The sequence below is a fragment of the Pieris brassicae genome, chromosome 8 (assembly GCF_905147105.1).
Source record: "Pieris brassicae chromosome 8, ilPieBrab1.1, whole genome shotgun sequence".
NCBI classification, from domain to species: domain Eukaryota; kingdom Metazoa; phylum Arthropoda; class Insecta; order Lepidoptera; family Pieridae; genus Pieris; species Pieris brassicae.
Window position 1 is genome coordinate 699,055 of NC_059672.1, and position 25,414 is coordinate 724,468.

Here is a 25,414-nt window from a genome sequence, read left to right on the forward strand (position 1 = left end):
GAACCAAATATTTTTTCTCATGCGTTTTTCTTAATCAAGGAAAAATACTCGAAACTTCATTTAATAGCTAAAAAAGTAGAGGTTTTGCACGACTAAAAATTCATATGAGTTTGTTTCGGTTTATATGAATAGGAATTCCCAAGTGTTTACTTCGGGGAATTTAAAAATGTTGTTATTCCTGCATGTTGACTAAAAATAAACTTTAATATTACTGTATCTTCGTATATGCAATGGTGGTAATGCAGCCGCGGAAGCCCTTGGCACCGACAGCCTGACTTCAATCTCCTTTATTTAGTAATGCGCAGACCCTTGCGTAGTTAGGTCGCTTAATTTGATATAAACAAACGTTTGTTTGTGGTAAGAAGACATTTGAGTTGTCAGTTAGGTAATTAAACATGTATTAAATATTGTAGGTAATTCGTTTTAGTTAGTTACAAATAAAACCTTTAGATGATAAATGTTTGTAAGCAGTCAGGACAAATAGAATTAAATATTTTAGCTTTATCGTAAAATAAATCACGGATAACGCCTATAATTTCACCAAATATCCAACACTGAACATTGTTTTTTTATTTAAAAAAAATTCTAACGTTGAAAGTATTTTTCAAATAGGTCCAGTGAGTTTTCTGATTATTGGTTACAAACATTTAAAATAAAAGGAAAGAGAGCCTGAATTATCTCATATTACATTTATATCTGTCGAGCCGTTCTTGTGTCCCCATCATCCCATTTGTCCCTCCATTCAGAAGAACGCGTTTTGAAAAAAAATCTCCGATATTCAGATAGAGCAGTCTAATAAACGATATACTTCTGGATATCCATAGTTACTTTGAACTTAATTTTCGTTTTATGATTTATGAATCCATGTATTAATTTTTCTCTTCGTGTTTGTTGTTTGCCTAAAAGTGACATTACCTCTTGTACTCCTTTCTTGTAGCTGAATCAGTGTGCCGAGCGTCGACTTTGTTAAATAAATAAACCACAAATGATAATTACTACCATTCGCAACCACTGTAAAGAGATATAATAAATAAAAAAAACATTAATTTCACATATTTATTGAACAATATTCAAATAGTCTTACATACTGTTCAAAAATGTATAATTAATATTATGTTGTATATAGAATGCTATACAATCCAAGCCCTGTTTATTCATTTCAAGCCTTATTCTAGTATTGTGCCATGATACATGATTAAATCTTTAAATACTTTATGTGGTTTATACAGTGTATTCTTATGATGAGGGCGAATGTCGATTGATATATGAAGTGAGATTATAAACATATTGTGCTACAACGAACCTAATTAAAATACAGCTTTCTCATAATTTATTCGAATTTAATATGTAAAATCAAAAAGAAAAACCATTTCTGAAACTTGATTAATTACATGCAGTAGATGAATCTATGGAAGGTTCAGTGTTCCACACGATCAGGGTGGCAATTAGAGTGGGGCTTTTCGAATGATTTCAAATTTGAATTTTAGTTTTACAATAACATTTTGATTTACTTACTGTTTCGTTAACAATTTATTTAAGTATCTTAAGTGAACAATTCAATTTTAATATTAATAATGATTTATAGGGCATACGAATTTTAGAAAGGCTATGGTAACTATGTTTCCCAAGCTTTTTGTGCCATGCCACTGGTCACTGGTCACCACTGGTCTAGACAGTAGTAAGCATCTTAAAGCTGGCGCCTTTCTCGGACAGCACAGCTACGCATTACAAGAAAATGCTTCCAGCATAAGCACTCTCACCGACACTATATTTACGTACGGAAATATATGTTCTTATGTCTAATGTGAAAATATATCCAAGCCAATTGTTAAAATGAAATTATAGGAAATCGAAATACTTTTTAAATTACGTATGTCTGTTGATACTATTATTTATGTAAAATCAATTACAAAATGTTCCGAACCTTTCGTTAATATAAAAAAAATCTTACGTAAGAATAAAATCGATTTGAATTCGTTTAAAGATACTCATGACCTCAAAGGAACCTAATATTGTCTGATAAGAGAAAATGAGACACGTTGATGACAGTTCAAATGGCGGATGTTAACAAGTTATATTTAATCTTATATAAATGTGCATAATTATATGTATAAAATTAACTTTTGCAGTAGTATTTTAACAATTTAGTAGCCTTGAATATGAAACTCTGAAAGATATCTTTTATTTGTATTGTATTATATATTTTCTCTTTCATCATTGTAAGTTGTTTCCCTTTTAATGTTGTGCACACTTGTCATTGATGCATCTGCATGTATGTGCTACTTTAGTGAGGCTTTTTAATAAATATATTTTTTACCGAGTTCAATAACCCGTATCACAGGATATCAATGCAAAGTTAATTGTTGTTATGTGACTTTTATATAATCTGGTATTATAATGTATTTATGATTTTTATTTTCATGCAGTTTTCTTTATAGCCGTAGCGCTGACATTGTTTACTCAGTATATTTCTGGATCCGTATCACTACTTCAAGTTAAAGAGTACTGGAGCTGATAAAATATCAATAAGGAGGTTTCAATATAATCTTGCTAGAAGGCGCAGTTTCTTACGTTACTTTTGCAATGAGATATTCTCATATTTCTTAAGTTCAATCTCAATTTATGAATTGAGTGTATTTTTAAAGATGCTTTAATCAGTATACAAAAGTTGCTAGTTACGTACTTTATAACAATTTCTTGTTCAGGGCTATCCAAAAAATAAAGTATAAATTAAATTCTTAAATATAATGAAAATGTTAATACGTATGCATAACTGGTCCGCATTAATAATTCAAAATCGTGAAGATATTTGTACAATTTAAGCATTTTTATATCATTCGTGGCCCCTACTTTCAGTTACTTTAACCTTATTGACGATGACACGTTATTTGACCCACACATTATTTTATTCCCATAGTGAATCGAGAAGCGCACACGCAAAACCTCCCCCTTTCCCCCTAAATCTCTGCCCCAATCCGTATATTCACCTCGCTACAGCAGACTATATATGCCGTGTTCCTAGTTAATCATAGCGAACAATCAAACATAAATATTTTAAATAAAATTTAGCTTGAATAAAACAACAATTTTTTAAGTATATAATGTCGATACTGATAATATTTTTGAATCAGTAGGGCCACAAATGGTTTATGGTAAACAACATGATTAGATTTAAAACATCTCACTATATTTTTGTTATATTTTATGAATTACACCTAAAGTTCTGTACATACTTTTTTATAAATTAAATTAACGTGCCTCCTACTGTAATTATTGCATTTTATGCGTAACATTGAACTTTTAGGGTACTTATTAAAAAATCTACACTGTAAGCAGAGTAAAAATATGTAATTAATTGCAAAATATTCTAAAAACATTTTTAACTTGAGAATGCCATATTATGGCAGCCATACACACTCGCCGAGACTCGGCAAAAGCAAGTGGTATTCTAGCTAGTCCCAGACACGGTTTGGTTATGATCGAACCTATATCGAAACGGGTGTGTTGGTTGACAATACACTTACTCTGATTATAGTAGATATATGTGTCCAATATTTAGGCAAATACATTAACAGATTCATGGACAGGTTGAGTACTATTAGAATAAAACATTTTATTAAAACTATCTACATTGCTTAAATATAATTCTGTTTTTCTTGAAACGTATACGTTGTAACGTTAAAAACAGTATTTTATTCATGTAGAGATGGCGAACACAACGAAATGTTTGCGCCAACTCACTAACTTGTTCACGGTGCTCATTCGCAATTTGACAGATGTCAATTATTGACAGTTGACAATTAACAGATTGGAGTTGGTTTTACTTTTTTATGTTGAGGTAAGAAAATAAAATTACTAAAAAACTTTTAGCATGAGCACTTGGCTGCTAACGGTTTTATTTATGATCTAACCGTAAGTCCCATATTTAAAGTTCATAGTTATGTTACATGACTATTATGTATTAACTAACACAAGAGAAATAGGGACAAAACTTTAAAGTTATTTCAAGCTCAATATGCGATTCGAACATAGAATATTCAATTTACAGTTAATTGTCAAACTGACAAATGACAGCTGTACAAAATGTTGAATTGTTGACAACCAGCGGAGTAGTGAGAGCAACTGACAGAGTGTTCCCCATTTCTATTCGCGTTAATCTACAATTAAATTTACAAATATAAAAATACACCAAGAGTAAGATGTACACGTGATATGTTTCTAGTTTTGTAACACGAATATAAAAATTGTAATATTTACAGAACACACGAAGAATGCTTAGTAAATGTGTATGTTCCTAAATGTGATGTATAGCTAAAAATAGAAGGGGATTCAGACTTAAAACGGAAAAAAATTGTTAGCTAATTAAAAATAATGTGTAAATAATGTGCTTATTTAAACTAAAGCACTCTTACTGAGAGATAACAACTATCTCTTTTCGTCACAGCGTAAGCATAATTTGAGAGAATGAGCGCTAATGACTGCAACTATATTGACGTATTTTAACAAAATCTTATTTTTGATTTAACTTAAAAATGTTTTTAAAACAGAGATGAATAAAATATAATTGATGTTCTAGAACTTATAAATTTGTAAATAAATTAGGAAAACACGATATTTCAATGTGCCTACCTAAGGATTACATTATGGACTGTTATAAGATATGAATAATGGTCATATTAACTACAATTGTATACTATGAAGCGCGTTTATAGGAAGTCTATAGCTAGAAATATGTGAATAGGTATACATTGTAACTAGTAGACATCGAATCCATCAAGCGCCATCTATATCTAGAAAAAAATATTGGAAAAATGATTATTTCTGAATCCAGTAGTAATCATTTTTTTGCAAAAGAAAATGTTTTTTTTTTAAGTTGAACGCTTGACGGATATACAAGAGAAGGGTATATAAATTACATCTTAGCTTTCGCTGTCAGATCAATCATAAATTACTTTCAGTCATCCGAAATTTCTTTAGTGACCTTAAAGCCGCCTATAGCATAAATGTGAAATTGCTAAAAGTTTTTTAAGATAAAAATTATTGCGTATGAGGTTTTTGATAATTTAGTCGAAAATAACATTTTAAATATAGCTTATATTTGTTTAAATATCAAGTGTAGTAAATAATTGAGAGATTCGTGATAGAAAAGTTGTAAACTTTTTGTAATTTAAGTTAAAATCAAATTACAAATTCATCCTATTAACTCATTCGAGAGTTCTCTTTTAAAATTTATCCATAAAACAATGAAACCATTTAATACAAAATTACATAGGAAAATTCCATTATCATTAGGGATTTGGTCGTGTTTAAAATGTAAGCTGCTTAATAATAATTGGGCGCAATTTATTGCATTAACACCGTTAAATTAAAAGCCTTGTGCCGAGATCCGCAGAGCCCGAAACTTTCAAATAGTTTTGAACTTGTATTGTGGAGTTTGCACATAGCTTTAGAATTATTAGTATCTGCTACACGTCCGCAAGCTGTTGCACGTGGTAGCGAGAACGTGATACTTTTCAATCCATCTCGCACAATTTTGCAAACCATAACGGATTACGTAATTGTGTTACGTCGAAGCGGACGATTTCCGTTTCTCCACCTTAGTGTCCCTTAATTTCGTTTCGTCCATCGATTCAATTTTATGATCTCGCAGTAATGGGGTTTTAACGTCCGTTTTATCATCGTTTTTATATGCAGTATCTTCAATAGAATTTTGAGGTTCTTTAACATCCAATTTCTCGCTGTTGTAGGCCATGTTGTCGAAACACTGTGCTGGAACCAGGTTGACTGACTTCATGAGTGGTATGGCAATGGCTAAGGCTGGGCTGAGGTCTCGTGGGCCTGGTGGTAGGCGAGACGCTACGGTTAAGTCCATTCCAGGCATTAGACTTGCGACTGTGGAAGAAGATCATTTCAGTATTGTGTAGAAGATTTATTAAATCGAAGTAGATACTAAAAATACAGAACCGAAAGCAAGACAACACCGATAGATATGAAAGTTGTAACGCCTTTGTTGGTGGTATCGCTACGAAGATATCTAATATTTGAGAACAGTTTAACGAATGAACTGAACGAACTGAACATGGAATAAATGAAAGTTATGAAGGTCATTTATAATTTCCATCGAATTAACTTTAAAAGAATCTGATAACACTAACAAAGGACTGTGTTAGTATTGTCAAAGTTTATTAAGATAGTGTAATGAAAAATACATTGTAGATTTGAGATATTATGTTTTATTACAGAACAAATATTCTAATGAAAGATATTAAAATGGCTCCATTTATATTATTTAGTTCAATATATCCAATGCGAGATGGTGACAGCTAAGCTAAAAGATACTATAGATTAAAGAAAAGTAAAAATATATGGAATTTTAGTTCTCCGATAATTCTCATACATGCAAGATCTACAAATCAATAACTAGTCTTGAAAGTAGAGAAGGTAAAAAACTGGAGCTAAATCGGGTAGTACCTCGTATTTATAATCCATCAAGCCGTTTAGGCTATAGGAGAAAAATACAATAAAATTAGCTTCAAAAGATATTACAAGGGTTTAAAACACGATATATAGGTAAGTTGCAACCACAGCAAACTTACCTGATCTTGAATGAAAACTGGCTCCTACAAAACACCTACTGACACTAGACTCGCAGGTGAATTTGGACTTACACATGTACAAAATAATGAAATTAATAATGCAACTTATAACTTCTGTATCGCTGTGTTCAAAGTGGGGAGAGTAGCTTGTGGTGTAGATTTGGAAAGTGATGTTTGATTCCCTGAAATGTCAAATTAAATAAACTTCTAGCAAAAAGGTGTATGTGGGTATGTATCGTGCAAAGATTACATAAGAAAAACATGCTACATAATAAGCGTACGATTGTATTGAGCCCTAATCATTAAACGCAATTATTGCATCAAAATTATATTATAACGTGGACCACTGGATGGTACTTAAGTCGACGCATTTTAATCTGAGTTGTCGGGCAATAAATGTCATTGACAGAAGGAATGTAACTCTGACTCCTAATTGGTCGTTATGAGTAAGGTTGTTGTTTTTCTATAAATATAAGATACGCTTCGTTACGCAATACACACAATGGAGAATTTATTTTCTAACATGGTTTTCAAACAAAAAAATTATCTGACAAATTAATATTTTTTATTTATTTATTAACACTTCCTTGCATAACAATATAAAAATTGAACATAATTAAATGAAAGGAGGGCAAGGAAACTGGCGGATCTCTTCCAGGCAACCACTGTGAGAAAAAATGTATTAAATTAGATAAGGTAGACAAGAAGTGCAATAATACATATTACATATAAGTTGTTAAGACAAATCTAAACAAGACAAAAAAACAAACTGAACTAAATAAGGATTCATGAAAAATTAAAAGGAAACGGTGCACATGAATCACGATAATTTAAGATCAGATTCACGACAGTTAGGGATGCGATTTGGACAGATAATGTTGGTACAGAAGAAATTTAAAGGAAGATAGAGAAAGAGCTAAGCGAATAGGGATGGGAAGTGATTCCATAGTCTATTACGTTCAGATAGCAAAAAAGTACTCCTATTGAGACTTAACATAATTTAGCATATCGATCGTACCTATCCCGTTGTCGATATGCACCCCGACAATTCTTACGCACATTACTACACCTCTATAAGAACTGTAAGTGCGAGCGAGACACACAGATAAATATGATTTATGACTTGAAGCCTCAGTTCATAATGCGTCGACTATAGTCTATGTTAACCACAGTCACATATAGCTTCTCAATCGAGTGGTCTGTGATCATGCATGTCACTATACATTTTTTCTTTACTTAAATTTTTTTTAACCCAATAATAACGTTTAATTATTTACACAGAAATGAATGACAAAGCTCTCAAACACTTGAACTCAATTCCGACTTCAAATACTTTCTTTGAATCGTAAATTATATTCTGTAATAAAGAAATGACTATTTCAATATTAAGTTGTATTACGTATGATTTGTTCCAGTAAGTGCTAATTTTACCTAAATGCCCACCTTCCACTGCGTGTGTTGAGCGAGACATAGTTGACCGGCGGAATGGTGTTTGAAATGATGATAGTTTTTTGCCTTCCACTAAGCTAGAGTTTTTTAAATATTTTTTTTTCGCTGTCCTCTGACAACGAGGTTAACTAGAGAGAGCGGGAAGCGAGAAATGAACGACTACTCCGTTCACTTTCTGCCTAGTTCTCGCTCCATCCAGCGAGGTTGTGCTTCCTTTTGCGAGCGGGGAGCTGAACACCAGTATTGGGCAGCCCTTTGTAGCATCAAGACGTTTTTGTGAATTTCAATATGACAGATTCTTCTAGTGAAGATGGTCTGTGAAATCTTACTACTGTATCACTATAAAAAAGCATATCCGGCACAAATCAAGATTTTGGATCAATTATGACATTCGAGGAAGGCCCGCAAAAAGAGATTTATTACGAATGTACAACGATTTGCAAGACGACTCCGTTCAAAACTAGTTTTCAAGCGCATACGCAGCGGACAACGCTTTACTCGCTTGCTCCGCTCTGCTTTACTCTTTTGCAGTGGAAGTAATTGTATGAAATATAATAAAACTACTTCAGTGAGTTTCGTACGGAGTCCGTGGGAAACTCGCTCAACTCGCTAACCTCGTACATGACTCTTTCAACTCGCTTATTCCGCTCCGCTCCGCTTGTCTCCGCTTTGGTGGAAGCACATGTATGAAATCATCATTACGAGTATAGCGGAGTCCGTAATGAGTCCGTTTCGCTCGCAGTGGTAGGCTAGCATTGGCCTTACAAGTTAAGTTAGTTCATTGCTTTGAAATCGGTTTAAATTCAATAACGTGTATCTAAACAGAGCCGGATCAAACCTTGGTGTTTCATCGAAGAATCTATGGGACCTATGGCTTCTGGTAACTTCATGTGCAATGTGATTATGTTAGTGACTCCGTATAGGCGTAATATTAAGCCCATTTCCGGAGCTTAAAGCATGTTAAGATTTTTTCTTTTGCAGTTGTTTGGTGTTGTTTGAATCATAGCCTCTAGTTCGCTACGATCACCATCTGTGGAGGTTTACATCGCATAAGCTGTTAGTGGAATGTTAATTTTATCTGTCGTACTAGAGACAATATCTTATATACAATGCTAAGCTGTTAAGTGGGTTGGGTATGTAATAAATTGTTAATTTGGTGCTGTATTTACATATTGCTTCTATATATAAATTGAATTTGCCAATTAAAGTTCTAACGTCTCCGAACAACAGATAGCTTTTAATTGTAATGTGTATTACAAATTTGAGGACATATTTACAATTACTTATCTGTTATAAATAATTTTAATAGAACATTTAGTTCTTTATATGTATTATGTTAACAAAATTAAAGGTACAAGTTAGATTTATAATACATTATTTTAATATTTTGTTATATATATAAGTATTACAAACTTCCAATTTACAATTCCAAAACTAATAACACATTCCTTTTTAACGCTTCCTACATATCGCTTTAATTATGAGGAAAAATTTGAAAGTCTGCTTACAATATAACAATTATCAGTGGTACAAATAAACGTTGTATAAAATGTTATACCAAGAATAACCTAAGAATAAGCAACATGTCTACTAATAAACCCGGAAAAACATAAACCTAGTATAACGTACCGACGTTAATATTAATAATTGGAATAACGCTAGTATGAACAGTTACACCGGTAAGCCGCCATCCTAGTTTAAGTCTGACGTAACCTAAACTATGACTGCCGGATTTTTAATGAAAGCCGTTTAAACAATGTTTTGCAGGTATTAAGTTCATGCTAGATTACATGGAGACTCTGGCTATGCTTACACTCCTTATTTAATTACACCAGTACTAAATCCGACTACTCATTATTTTTAGGCATTTTAAAATCTTTTAAACCTATTTATTATATTCAAAATAAACAACCGCGGATCTAAAATCACAGCGACTGGAAACGTCAAACTACGAAATATGGTTATCGGAGACAATTTTCTGTTGTTTTCTTAAGTTTATCAATGAAATGCGACGTTGCCGTCTTGTGTCTATGGCAAAACGTGGCCATAACCAACGTTGTAATGCGTTTATAATTAGTAAGAAATTATTCTAAGTATAACTATTCCTAGAATAAGGTTCGAATAAGTAAGTTTTTATTTGTACCACTGTATATGTTCAGGGATTATTAATTCTTAATTCTTAATAAAACTCAACGAATGTACAAATAAATGTGGAGTATATATATAATACAAACCCATATTCGGTCCCATCATATCTTTAGGATGATTGGTTTTGATTGCATTCATTCTCCTGTTCACAGCCTGTGGGCCCATTCCTGGAGCCATCGGACCTGCTGGGGCACCTGGAGCTCCTGGCGCACCTAATTTTTATAAACAAGTGTTAGATACATGAAAAAACAACGGATGTATTTTAAACTAAACTTCCACATTATATCATCGAAGGTAGAGGCAGAAGTGTCTCTTTATACGAGAGCACTAACTACCGGAGCTTACCGGTTTATTACCGAACCCAGTGGCCAATTCTGTGCTTCTGGAGCAAGGCCTTTAAGTGCGTAAACTGAGTCCACCAACCTGTTACCTTTAACATTTTCTTACATTTTGAAATAAAAAAACGTTGTACGTTTTCTTATTTCTTATTTAATTAATTATGTAATAAATTAAAAGCCAACGTAAAATACCTCACCTCAACTTTTGTTTAAATCTTACAAGATAAAATACATTTTCGACGAAGTTTAAGTGCCCCTTAAAATATTTTACTTCAATAGGTGGAGATCTTCAGTTTAAAACGAAAGTTTCGAAGCGTTATAAAGTGCTTAAAACTGGAATATCTGTTCGAGAGCCTTATTAATAGCCATATTAATAAATTATATAAATGTACAAGTTATTTGATAATTTAACTATACTTAATGTTGTGGGGCAAGGGGAAGACATATTTTAATACCTAAGTAGGCTAACGGCAATGGGTGTATGACCTTCGTCTTAGATTTTGCGTCTATATTTCCGATTTTCTCAGAATATTTATCTTTTAAGGCACGACTATAATACTTTTAAGCTAAAAAGTGTCTGATGATGATGTACGAAGTCCGAATGAATTTTAAATATTTTAAATCATGTGTACTTGCACACAATAAAATAAAAATAATAATGATTATAACATTATTTACTTCAATGACTGAAAGACCGCATCATAAAAGATGCTTAAATATTTCTACCTTGGTACAACTTCTGCCTTGTACCTTAAGATTGTGTCAAGCAGTATAGTTAAAAGTAGTCTTGGCCTAGTGGCTCTCATCCCTGACGTCGTAGTCAATCCTGTGCACCAATTGACTTTCTACCTATAATTAACATTAGACCCAAAAAGTCGCCTATTCGATTGACAAACCATCACGAAACTGATACAGAAATCCGAGACCTGACCTAAAAAGTTGTAAGGCCATCCTGTAAACTGAAAAAAAGACGCCTCCGTAAGAACAATCTCTGTGGTCCCGTTGAAGGAGATTAATGCTGTACGCGTGTTGAATTTGATGTTACTAAGGGATAGAACGCCCTCTGAATTAATTATTACGTTTCAAGGAATTTCCTTTTCACAATGTTTCTAATAACGTCATAATTATACGCTCGTAAAACGTGATCGTCCTGACAATGTTGTTTTGTTATCTTTCGAACGGGTTGACAGTAATTTAGACTATGCCCTTTTCGTTGTCGTTCTTCTGCCGTAGTAAACCTCGTTATTAATTTTAAATCTGTTAAGAAATCACCTATATGTATGATGGATTTGTTTACCCGCCAGTAATATAAAGAACATAAAAATGTATCTACTTTGTTTTGGAATGCGAGACTGGCTAACCAACGTACATAAATCCTCGAATGAGGTCGATCCGTGAAGCCTGTAAAGTGCCCAAGAGACTTCTGTGCTTCTGGAAGGAGCTAGGAACGGACCAATTATGAGTCTATGTGCGAAAACTGAGTCCAACCTTAAACATTTTATCTTACACTTATTTAACTATTAAAGATTATCAAATATTGTAAAAAAGTACTTACGCAGCGGTGGTCTGGTAGGTTCTACATTGATGACTCTTCGCCTCTTCTTCGGCAGTTTCGCCCTTGCTTGTGTATGCGAGTAGTACATTGCGAAATTGGATACTATTACGGGTACAGGCAGAGCTATTGTCAATACCTGAACGAACAATAATTTTCATTGATGTACAAATCAGATATAAAAAAATATTCCTTTATAACTATAATTTAAATCTTGAAATTCAGTTAAAAACCAATTGACAAGTACAAATCTTCTGGGTAGAGGCTCTCCGCAAAAGTTTCTCTTAATTATACTACACTAATGTAAAGATTGAAAATTGCTTTATTTTAATTTAAAATAACAAAACCAATAACATTAACTTATATAGCAATTGCAGAAAAATAAGATATACATTTATTAGTTACCAGGAAAAAAGAAAATGTAGAATATTTAAATTGAATCCACTCAATTTATACAAATGGTTTGAAATGGTATTTCAAACCAATCAACCAAACTCGGTAGTTTTTGAAAAAGACAAACAAGAAAGTAACGTTATAATATGATATAGGTAAAAATGAATATTATGACTTGGAATTGTACTGTGAATAAATATATACTCACACCAGCCAAGGCGCATAAAGCGCCAACAAACATTCCAACATAAGTCTTCGGAGCCATATCTCCATACCCGACCGTTGTCATGGTAACCAGCGCCCACCACAAACCGAGGGGTATACTATTGAAGTCATTATGGGGATTCGTTTGAATTCTCTCAGCGTAATACACCAAACTTGCAAATATCACTATACCAAGCACTAAGAAAAACACTAGAAGAGTCAGCTCTTTCGCTGATGCTCTGAATGTCTGTATTAGAATCTTTAGACCAGACGAATGCCTGGTTAATTTAAATAGTCTCATGATACGAATGATGGAAAAGAACTCCAGGATGTCCGCGTTCTCCACATGAGACGCGTACTTCTGGAGGATGAGGTCGATGTAGAAACTCATTGTAGCGATGTAGTCGATGATGTTAACGGAGGATTTGATGAATTCACACTTGTTTGGGCTGGATATGAAGCGGACGAGGATCTCGAGGGTGAACCACGCGTTGCACACACACTCAATGTAGAAGAACGCGACGTGGGCGTTCGTCTGCACTTTATCCAAAGCCCAGCTTTGCGTTTGGTTAGCGGTCGTTACAGAATAGTTCCTTATAACTGGAACTCTCATATCCGGGTGAGTCTTGAGGCAGAACGATATGATGGACACGCAGATGAAGAAGACCGATATCACACCGATTATCTAAAAGAAAAAGATTATCAAACAGGTTAACATTTAACACCATAATCAGATAAGTTCTCGTAAATTTAACAGAAAATAAAATAAGATTCCTTTAAATGAACTTATAAATAATTTACATTTCTCGTAAATAGCGTAGGAGTTCTGAAATGTTTTATTACTAAGTTGAATATTGAGCAGAAATTATTAGAAATATATATTTTATACCAGAGCCACAAAATTGGATTGCAAGATAAAGATATTTGTAACTAGCTAGTAATGTGTCTATTAGTCGTTTTGTATACATATACATTTGTGGTATATTACTTGGAAGCTGGTTTTGATAGTCGTCAGTTGGTAGATACAAAATACGTGGCCTTAAAATATCTATGAAAAAGGGTAGTGTGTGCCAGTCCCTAGTTAGATGATTTTCAAACTAAAAACTAACACAATAAAGATTTGACAAGAACAAACTAAACTAGAAAAGAACCGAAAATAGGTGAAATAAAAATAAATTCAATGGAAGGAAACTAATCTTTAATTCAAAACCCGCTTGTAGGTCAGGGGGGGGCGACTTTAATTGCCTTAAAAAAGGTTTAAGCCGTCGTTAAACAAGAGTAAGCCTTCCTCTGGGTGTAAAATAATTTAATTAACATTAATTTGAATTATAAAGGTCCGTCAAATTTGACTATCAAAGGATTATGACCGTTATTTTTTGGAGTAAATTCTCATTATAAAAATATTTTGTAATGAGGCTTTATTGAAAGCTATGACCTAACAGGATGCTATTTAAAATTTTACTATTATAACTTTTATGTGAAGGTTAATTGGAAATTTATGAATATTTTCGATTTCCATTCGATTCTGATTCCAAATATCCTCTAATACAGACAGGACGGGGATTATTCCAGTTAATTGTTCAAAATCGGATTGTCACCTTAGCAGCATTAGAACTATACGGTTCATCAAACAAAGACCACATTTGGGGCTTTAGCTGCTGCCACCATGACACTGTCCCATTGTAGTAGGCTTCTTCAAAGCCAAACTTGCGGGCCACCTCCTCATCAGACGGTTTCTCCGTATCTAGGTCCAGGCGATCCAGCACAGCCAGAGTTTCTTGGGTATCTCGATGCTAGAACAATAACAGTAACGTTACAAATTGATACATAGATCTATCATAGATGTTTCTAAGGAAATGTATTATATGTATTAAAAGATCAGCTTTTTAGTTTGGTCGTAGGTTCGATCTCCGTACCAATGGACTTTCTTTATATGTGCGCATTTAACATTCGCACGAACGGTGAAGGAAAACATTGTAAGGAAACCGGCTTGCTTAAGACTCAAAAAGTCGACGTGTTTCAGGCTCAGGAGGCTGACCTATTATAATTTTAAAAATGATCAAGAAACAAATACAGATATCTGAGACCCAGATCTAAAAAAAGATTGAGGATTTCTTATTTTTTTGTACTGATATCTTGGTTGGACACTGAACTGCGCTTTTAAAATAGAAAATAATATAATACTGAACACTGCCCGTTGAATACGAAATATATATTTTATATCAAGGAAAATTTATTCCAATGAATTTTATTACTTTCAATAATATTTCAAATTACAATAATTGCGATCTCACGAATGCTCAATATGAGGTTATAAACCATTTTATTCCTTTCATATATTTTTATGTTTCCACAACGGACTTAATGGTCTTATAATAAATATGTATGCGTCTTCGTTTTTCTATCCTTTCACCAAGGTAAAACGCGTAATTATAGAAATTTAAAGAACAGTGTCGGCATGTGATTTCAACATGTGGCTCTCTACCTTGGGGTTGTAAGTTCAAACCATTGGACTTCACTTTTGATGTAAGCAATTATTACTCGTCACTGATGGAAAATATCGTGAGGAAACCGCATGCTTTAAAGCCAAAAGTTCGACGGTGTTTGTCCAGCTAAAGGGCTGATCCCCTACCTAACTATTAAAAAAAACCAAATGATATTATATATAGTTATATGTTTTATACATATACATATTGAATCAGGAGGCTTATTCTGTAAATTACTTAGATCAATCATTACAGAATACGAAGTCGATAAAACGACGAAGATATTAAAAGTTGTACTGTGCTACGAATATAGTTAATATTAGAATGAATGTTAAAATGTTTAGTAATTATGATTACTACCCTAAAACGTGAAAAACTTTGCAACTTAATGTTTAAAGAACTGTATAATATTGTATCTAAATTAAAATTAATTTATTTTGTAGTGTTTGTAAGTTAGATATATGAAATGTGGCTTGACTAAACTATAAATTAAATGACGTACGGATTGCGGAATACATTTTGATATTGACCAAAATCTGCATATAAGTGTTTATAGTTTGGTATTTATGTGTGATGTATGAAAGTTCTTCATTAAATATCTCTTTTACCCATTCTTAGACCCAGATATTTTTCCCATTTTTTGTTAGTGATTTCAACGTCTAGAACTTTTAACGGTTGAAAGATAGGAAGTATCTATATAATAATTATACAATACGCCACATGTCAAATCATATTATGTACCATTATTTCAAAATATCGTATATAGCCGTTATGTCCTTGGGCAACTAATAAAAACGCTGAATAAATAAATTGTAATAAGTTTCGATAAAAGCTTTAATATTTAACAAAGTAATCGAAGCGTACGTTAAGCTGAGTTGCATAATTGCTCAATGTATGAAACTCCAGGCTCGAAGTTAGGGCTGCTACTAAGTATTTTATAATAACAAATTGAATACAGTAGGTCTTAATTAAAATGTGATTGGACACATCAACTGGCCATATATCATTTTAAGTTATGGTATGCATAAAGGCTCTTCCACAAGCATCTTCGCCAGCAACACTTTTTGCGACCTTCTTAAAAAAAATATTTCAGACAATTTATATAAAACTGTACTTAATCATACAAGAAATCTTCCACAAAATTCCAAAATACGTATAATAAAATTCACGTCTATATGAATGACAGACAGATGCAGCCGGGACTTCAGTTCAGTTTTACTGTATTTTTTATAGAACAGAGGGCAAACGGGCAGCGCACAGAGCTGCTGCTACGTGATACATGCCCATGGACAATCTTAATGCTAGAGGGCACGCAAGTGGATTGCCAGCCTTTTCAAGAATTGGTACGTTTTATCCTTGAACGACCCTAAATCGATTTGGTTCGGAAATACTTCAGTGGGCAGCTGGTTCCACATAGTGGTTGTGCGCGGCAAAAACTGCCCTAAAACGCTCAGATCAGACGGACGTGAAGGTGATACGGGTGGAATTTTATATCCTGCCTTTAACGACCATTATTTAATTAAATAATAAAAACATACAATTATTTCATTGAAATATTTATATTATTATTTGTAACAAGTACAAATACAATTTGAAAACTTATATATCTGAGATTGTTGATTACGAGTTTATCTCAAAGATAAACATTATTAACTTAGACCAGAAATACTAGTACGATGCTTGCTTTATTCATTACTAACATAATTAATTTATAAAAATCGACAATATCACGAGATTTCTCAATGAAAAAAAGGTTGTAGTACAAAATTGTTTGTAGGCTTCGTACTTTTTGCTAATTCTTTTTGAACGAGGCCTTCATAACAGCTCTCGATACTTTTCAAGTGTGAGGATCGACTATCAATATCAGAGACTTGATCTTTTTGTTGGAAAAGGCTGAAATACTTATTTAATACAAGGTAAAGTATGTAGGTTACGTTTAAATGGGAATTAAACGGAGGATGAGGAAGGATAGATTCTCTTTCAGTTTTTTAAGTTTATTATTTATATATTATAAACAATATGAATGTTTTTATTTTTATTTTTTGATATATGTTATGAAACTGTTATTTTGTTTAAACAAAATTCAATGTAAACTAAAGTTTATAATTAAATTAAAATAAATCTTATATTATAATCTTAATTATAAATCTTTTACACTTTTATGCTACCAGCTCTGGAAAGTTAAAAATAGAGAAAAGAAAAATAGTGAAAATAGAATTTCCAAATGTAAAGTTTTCATTATAAGAGTATCAGAAGATGTTCTATAAAGTGTCTTTACATGTGGTATAGTCTTCTGCAGTATATGGAAGTTAAAAGAATCATAATGTTGCAGTCAGTCAATCAGTCATGGCAATCAGGCCATGATATATATATATATATATATAACAGGAAAGTCTAACTGCACAATCATATATATATTTTATGTAACTTATTTGTAGCGAATAATTTATATTATTATTAATAAGGCGCTACAGTGATAGCTAGGCAACTAGGTGATCCGGCAAGGGAATCTAGCAAAGGCTTCTTCATACGGCTGTCTCGTTAGAAGACTGCCTGAAGTGAATGAAGTATCACGTACATCTGTATCCAATTGTACAGAGGATATCTTCACTAATAAAAAGGCGAGAGAGTGATTATCCACCATCGTGCTATCATGATATATTTTCAATTTAAGGTAAGAATAATATAAGAAAAACACTTTTTGAACGGATTAAAGCTATGTATTATTATTAAAAACTTATAATTATTTACACAATTCAACATTTTAATTTTTTTCCGACGTTTCGCGTGCTTTTCAACGTGCGTGGTCACGGTGACTGAAGACGAAAGGTGTCAAAAGTATCACAGTTGCAGAGAAAGTTGTGTTATCTGTATTTATTGCCCCAAAGTTGATATCGACTTAAAGTAGTTCAATCAAAAAGTGTTTATCTTAATGTGTAAAAGCTATTTCAACAAAAGACAAGAATAATATACTTGTGTGACATTGGCCAGCCCTAACAAGAGTCACAAAATCAATACTTACGAGGTATTTTATGAGGACCAAACGAGTTCCTTTATTAATCGAACTAGCAGCCCAACATCGCATGCATAGTTCACCATCTGGATCGGGATAATATCGCGCTTATTGATACGAAGGTATTGAAGGTAATTGCGAAGCAAAATAGGGTGGTAATAACGATTATATTTGCTATTTATTATTCGATAAATATATAACAAAGTGAATTGAATTACTTTGCTGTTGTAAATGTAACTTATTGTTACAAAATTTAAGAAACCAAACGTTTTCAGCGTAGTAAAATATTTTTTATGCCATTGCTTGAACTTTCATGATTTCAAGGGTACAGCTAATTTGAAACAGACTTATCTGGAATCGAACTCAGGTCCAGTTTTATATTCAACATGTGCGTTTAACGACTAAACCACAGAGATCGTACGAGTATAATACATAGTTTTATATTAACGACTAAAGTCGACGCATTTAAAACTGAGTCGTCGAAAAATAAATGTCACTGACAGTAGAAATGTGCACGCAAGGCATACCTGTTATATAATATATAACACACGGGGCCATAACATTTAGTAGCGGTCTAACTCCTGATTGGTCGTTACGAGTTGTTGTTTTTCTACAAATATAAGATAAAAACGGTCAGTTTCTCTATGATTACGTCGAAACAAAAATGTTATCTTACAAATTAAAAACTTTTATTATCAGATAGCGAAAAATTATCTTTATAAACACTTAACATAATTAGCGTATCGTATCTGTCTCATTATCGATATGCACCTAAATCTCTTACGAACATAACTATACCTATCCATAAGACCTGTAAGGGCGAGCGAGACAGACAGATATATATGATTTACGGCCCGAAGCCTCAGTTCATAATGCGTCGACTATAATAAAAAGTATTCAACAAAGTAAACGGCGTACGTACGTGTCGTAGGCAAAAATGATCTACGGCGTAGACGCTTCATTGAGTATGTGCTACGGCATGGAAATTGGTTGCAAATAATTGCGTTGCTTCTGGGCAATGCAAAAGCGTTAATAATTTTATTCGCTGGAGATGTTTCATAAGTTAAAGTTTATTTATTTATTTTTGTACGTATTGCAAAAATTTAGGTTAAACTAAATGTGGTTAAAACATCAAAAAATTCGAAGGGAATTTATGTAGTGAATTTATATTAATATTAAAATAAATAGCAGTGTTGGCCTAGTGGCTTCAGCGTGTGACTCTAATCCCTAAGGTCGTAGGTTCGATCCCGGCTGTGCACCAATGGATTTTCTTTCTAAGTGAGCATTTAACATTAGCTCGATTGGTGAAGGAAAACATCGTGAGGAAACCGGCATGCCTTAGACCCAAAAAGTTGACGGCGTGTGTCAGGCACAGGAGACTGATTGCCTACATGCTTATTTAATTTACAAATGATAATGAAACAGATATAGAAATCTGTGGCCTAGACCTATAAAAGGTTGTAGCGCCATTGTTTTTTTTTTATTTTTATTTATTAATCTTTAAAGAACTTTTTTTTTCTCTTTACATCTTAACATTATGTATATACAAGCGTATAGATACACGTCCCAATTTTAATCTAGTAGATTCACTTTGACATGTTACTTTAATGCCCTTGAATATATTAAACGTGCTAATATTGTGAATTTTAGATGGTAATTGATTACATAATTGCTTTAATCAATTCATTAAAAAATTAAGATATATTTATAGTATATTGTCAACATATATAACTCACGGTACTTCCTCTCTTGTCGAATCCTTTAAGCCTCTGTATTGAGGCTACCGGATTCATTTCGCGCCCCTTGTAGTTTAGCTGCTTCTATATCTTCCTTTAAATCTCTACTGTACAAACCTTACCTATCCACATCTTATGTGAAACTGATGTAAAATTAATGTGGTTCATGTGCACTATCTTTTCATGTGTCTTTTTTCCATATTGTCCTGATCACTGTTTACATGTTTTTATTGCTTTCTCTTGGTGCATCAGTTTTGTTGAAATAACTATATGTCTTATTTAAAGAAAACACTTTTATACTGGATTGAAGTTATGTATAAGTTATCTTTAATTTCTCCCGTAAATTATGTAAAATAATTATAAGTTTATAATAATACATAGCTTCAATCCGGTAAAAAAGTGTTTTCTTTAAATGTTTAAAAGCTATGTTAACAAAAGTCTTACGTATTTTTGCACTTGCCTACCTTATCAATTTTTTTTTCTCACTGTGGTTGCTTAGAAGAAATCGCTCTAAAGCGATAAGGCAACCGTCCTTTTAATTTAATTATGTCAATTGTATTATGTTTATGTATCCAACAAAGTGTTAAAAAATAAATAAATATATCATTACACATTGCAGGAACATTCCCAATTTTATTGTAATATATGACATCTTGGCTTGTCGTGTATTTATAACTAATCTAAATTCCGGGCTGTGGATGACAACCTCTGAGAATTCCGTACATAATGGACATAGTTGTAAGTGCTGTTCCAATGATTAAGGGCATTTATTTCGTCCTATATAATATATAGAATTCAATATTAAATTATTGTACTACGTGGTAAGTATTTTATAGAAAATTATAAGACATGTTGCATAGAAATGAGTGTCTATAATTAGCCACAGATCCAATATGCTACAATAATATACGGACATTATACACATTTATGTCACGGCACAGAAGAATAATGTCAATTTTATCCTGATTTCTGAGGTTAAAGGTGGTCCCGCCCTAATGTTTTTTTAACCTATGAATCTTATTCAGATGATATAGATTTGTTTATTAGCATACAAACAAAAACATACATTTTTATAACATAGCTAAATTGTTCGAATGTTTAGTGATTTACTATGAAATTCATAGTTCTATTATAGGCATTTCGTATCGAATTCGTTTAATCTAAAAAGACGTTTTAGCACTTTAATACAGATATAGAGAGAAAAATAAAACAAACAATTTTGGTTAATATCATCACAATAGGACCGCCTTTATCGCATATAACGCAAACGAAGTCACGAGAGGTATCTCGTAAAAGCACAAAGCCGTCACGAGATGTTCTTTAAAGACTACGCAGTGTCAAGACCTCCAGGCACATTTTAAATCGACTTTTGCACGACACAAAACGATTCTATTTTTAATACTTGAAAATAAAATAAAAGATGCGTTGCTGTCTTCGAGCTTTGTCTGGCTATGGAGACTTTTATGAATTTTATTTTGTAGAGTCTTAACTAAAATTATATTTTATAATTGCCGTTCTTAAGATATCCTACAGGAAACCATTCCGCTGCTTAACTTCAAAATTGTTCAAAGAAACAAAGCTTTTTACTGTTGGACAATTATGCAGACATTTTTGGAAATAAACACCCGTTACACTAAGTCAAACACAACAAAAACCTATATTTAAGTAACGCACTTTCTTTGCCCAATACTTTCTCTCCTTCCCAGGCCATTTTATCTTTAATCAGTGCCTTTAAAACAAAATTATCACTTACATTTCAAAACTCATATTACATACACTTACTAAAAATCTCAAAGAATATCTTGTCAACCTGTCCTATGCAAAAAATATTCTTATTGTGCAACAAATAGTTGAAATATAATTTTTGTTATGGAGCTATCATGAAGGTAAATACAGTTTATATGTTATAAGGACCAGACTGGCTGCCCACAACGCAGGGAATCCTAGTGTGGGGGCCAGTGCAGTTTTCTCTACCTAAATCCTGTATATTGCGTATAATAAAGTTTTTTCTTTCTTTATTTAGCTGCTATTTAATATATAAGTCGATTGTAAGTCGATTATGGTTTCTTTGAAGATAAATAATATTATAATATAGTTGATGTATGTATTTGGCTGGGCACGTTAGAAGTACGCCTTTGAATATAAAGTATACTCCAGCGACAACAGAACAAGATCCTATGAGCCATGCAATTGCAAATATACGTGCATAACCAACGACGTTCACGAACACCGTGAAATGAGATCAAACAAATTTAAAAAAGTGGAAATCCGGAGACTGGAAGCTAAATAAAGAGAGCGTTTAATCTGTCACCCAAACGAAATTGCTCGCCAACTCACCATAGAACAGTATGTGAGATGACTGAAACGTCACCATGTTTTAAAACTAGAAGGCCGGCAGTAGTTGCTTGCAATGGGAAGCCACATAGAATGCATCATAGCATGGATTCGTTCATAGTCTTAAGGCTGATTGCAAATACGTGCAGAAGAAAAAAAAATTTTGTGTCGGATAGTCATTTGAAATTTATCAAGAATACTTTAGGGACTTTCGAACAAATTCAGCAGTACTTCTTAGAATTTTTTTTGGCACTCGTAACGCAACTAAAAGTGTAGGTCTAAGAGTGTCTATAACGTGTACCTTATCTATAGAAATAAAAAAAATCATCGCAAAATGTTTAATACGTATATTGTTGTTAATAAACAATCAAAATCAATAAAAATATTAAGGCGAAACGTAGTATTTTTTGTAAATTTTTAGTGCAAATTAAAAAATACCTGTGTATACGTCATCCAGCAACACGGCTCCACCTGGTTCGCATCCAATCCCCAAAACTCCAGCTCCTCTTCAAACAATGGACCACACACATCCGTCGGATAATGAAGCTTTCCCGTCCTGCAAAGATATAATAATTAAATTCTAAAACACATGAAGAACGGGTTCATTACCAACACAAGAGCGTTGCCATATGGTGTCATCTTCATATTTACTTCAAGACTTTTTGTTAATAAACTATATATCAGTCAAAACAGTTTACGACGACATCGTTTAAAACAAAATCCCAATTATATTGTATTGTATAAGATATTTAATAACAAAGTCGTCGGCTGTTACGGCTATCGGTTTTTACGACCAAATATGAGGCCCTACGATGTCTTTATAACAGATTATAACTGTATAGTATATACATATTATTTTATTTGTTTGCTTGCTTGTTTAACTTTTTCTCTTGCTAGCTTGCTAATGTCCTAAAATAATATAATTCATGTGTTTGTGTGTGTTTGTGATGTCATATAAATAAATAAACTTGATGTAATAGCAAACTAGATGATATAGATAAAACATTGCATTCTTAACCCTACAGTAGTTTACAAATACACTTGTAGGAGGATTTTAAGCTTGTTCGTGACTAATTCAATTTTGACAAATAACATTGTTTGGTCGCGAGTGTTACACCTTTTAAACAGTTATAAACCTTACACGTAATAGAGGGGATTTAATTACGATATTTATATACCGGACATAATATTTGTAGTGCTTTGTAGTCATAGTAAATATACTTATGTTGTGTTAGTTAAGTAATTAAGTCGCAACAGGCAAACGGGCAAGAGGCTCATATGATGTTAAGACTATCGCCCATGAACACACAATGACAGAGGGCTCGCGAGTGCATTGCCGGCCTTTTAAGAATTGGTACGCTCTTTTCTTGAAGGACACTTCGTCGAATGGGTTCGGAAATACTTCAGTGGGCAAATGGTTCCATATAGTGGTGATGCATGGTCAAAATTATCTTAAAAACGCTCAGTTGTATAACGACGGACGTCGAGGTAATACGGGTTCAATTTCGTATTCTAACTCGACGTCCGATGATTAAACTCAGCTGCAGATATTAACCCGTACTACTCCTCTGAACACTCCATGGTAAAATATCTCCAATATCTCAAATAAGTTTTCTTAACCCCCAATGAAAAAGCGAGTTTTTGACGTATCTGTGGCATTGTAGCCTATAAACAAATAGGCCGATTAAAGGTGGGGTTTATAAGCAAGCTGTCGTGATTATGACCATTATAGCTAGTACATTCAAAATCTATTATAACGACATCGGAGAGACTACTCATATGGTCGTAAAAACCGAGTCGTAACAGCCGATGTCGTTGTTATTAAGTACCTAATACGTAGATTCAGCCGGGACTTTTGATTTAATCAATATAACCGGATCTACACGATGTCGTTCAGGCGTTTTATGTATTAGCACTTTCAGTAATGAGGCTCAAATTTTACACACAATAGCTTTTGCTTTATTTTCAACATGTTTGAGCTACAATTTGAATACCTATGTACACTGGTACCACTGAGCTACTTTGATGATGAAACGCTTTGAAGATTACTTTAAATAATTAATTAAAAAAGCTAACTTAAGTGTATTTAAATTACGATAAATATGTATAATTTAAATGATAAAACGCCTTTAAATTTAAATGCCTTTTAGTATTTGGAATACTAAAAGGCAACAATAGTTTAATCAGCTTTGATATATGCGTGTAAAGGCTTAAAGTAAATATACTAAGTTACATTACATAAATTAATGTCAATAAAGTCTTTAAGAATAATAAAACTACTTGCGTTTACCATGAACGTATTTAAATTATAAAAACTCGAGAGTTAATTAACTGGGAGTATTCTAATCTTCGATTCCTTTCAATCTAAACCACTTCCGCTTTTAATTTCAAGGAATTGACGATCAAATTGCTTCCGAAGTTTGTTTTATTTACCGAATTATGGATAAGAAATTGCCTGTCTAACTTACGTCTCAAAAATACTAAATTTACTTTTTTTGTCCCTTTAAACAAATATGTCATATTATACCAGTTATAACATGGTATAACTGGAGTGCTCTTTCATCTTCTGTTCAATTGTATTCATACCTTGTTAACGATAGACAGACATACTTAGTTAATGTAATTGGACTTTTCTCTCATGAATTAAGGATTATAATGTAAATCAATGACAGTTTAATGCTATTTTCCGCTTTCATTTAGCAACTGAAAGTCCCTAGACATACAGAACTAACACTAGTTGATCAAGAATCATACCAGAAGGTTTAATTTATATGTTTTTAACTGATTTGTTGGACTGCAGACACTTATTATTATTATAAAATATACTCTGGAATTGAACGTATTACTCGTAATTTGCATTTAAATGGAATATAATTTTAATATCTTAAATATTCTGAAGTAAATGTTAAATTAATTTCAATCCCTATGTTCGCAATAATTTTTCATTAATTTAGCGAAATCTTAAGACGGAACTTCAAATGTAACACACTCAAATATACATAATATACATTTCACTTCCATCGTCAACCAGCAGTCACTCTCCGTGCGGCTTGATCCCTTATCATTGCAGTTGCAGCAGAGAAGTTGTATCCCTCTGCATCTGCACCGCTTTTACCATGGAGGATGTGCAGAGGAGTTGTTCGGACTAACACCCAGGGCTGAGTT

At 32.9% G+C, this 25,414-nt stretch overlaps 1 protein-coding gene across 6 annotated transcripts in view; it reads right to left on the minus strand.

Moving 5' to 3' along the window:
• Positions 1 to 1,124: 1,124 nt before the first annotated feature.
• The window catches only part of LOC123713398 (potassium voltage-gated channel protein Shaw-like), a 66,567-nt gene continuing 42,277 nt past the window's right edge, over positions 1,125 to 25,414 (minus strand). For 2 of the 6 annotated variants that reach the window (XR_006754180.1, XR_006754178.1), the window contains exons 4-10: positions 22,688 to 22,805; positions 14,279 to 14,473; positions 12,685 to 13,365; positions 12,087 to 12,222; positions 10,280 to 10,405; positions 8,884 to 9,075; positions 6,719 to 6,778 (exon numbers count right to left, since the gene is read on the minus strand). Coding sequence is in view for 2 of the 6 variants with exons in the window: in XM_045667029.1 (XP_045522985.1) it covers positions 5,564 to 5,892; positions 10,280 to 10,405; positions 12,087 to 12,222; positions 12,685 to 13,365; positions 14,279 to 14,473; positions 22,688 to 22,805 (1,585 nt within the window). In the remaining 4 variants the exon portion in view is untranslated. Of the gene's footprint in view, positions 5,893 to 6,596; positions 6,779 to 8,625; positions 9,076 to 10,279; positions 10,406 to 12,086; positions 12,223 to 12,684; positions 13,366 to 14,278; positions 14,474 to 22,687; positions 22,806 to 25,414 lie in introns of those variants that run through there. The other 4 variants (XR_006754181.1, XR_006754179.1, XM_045667029.1 and 1 more) reach the window with 4 other exon arrangements.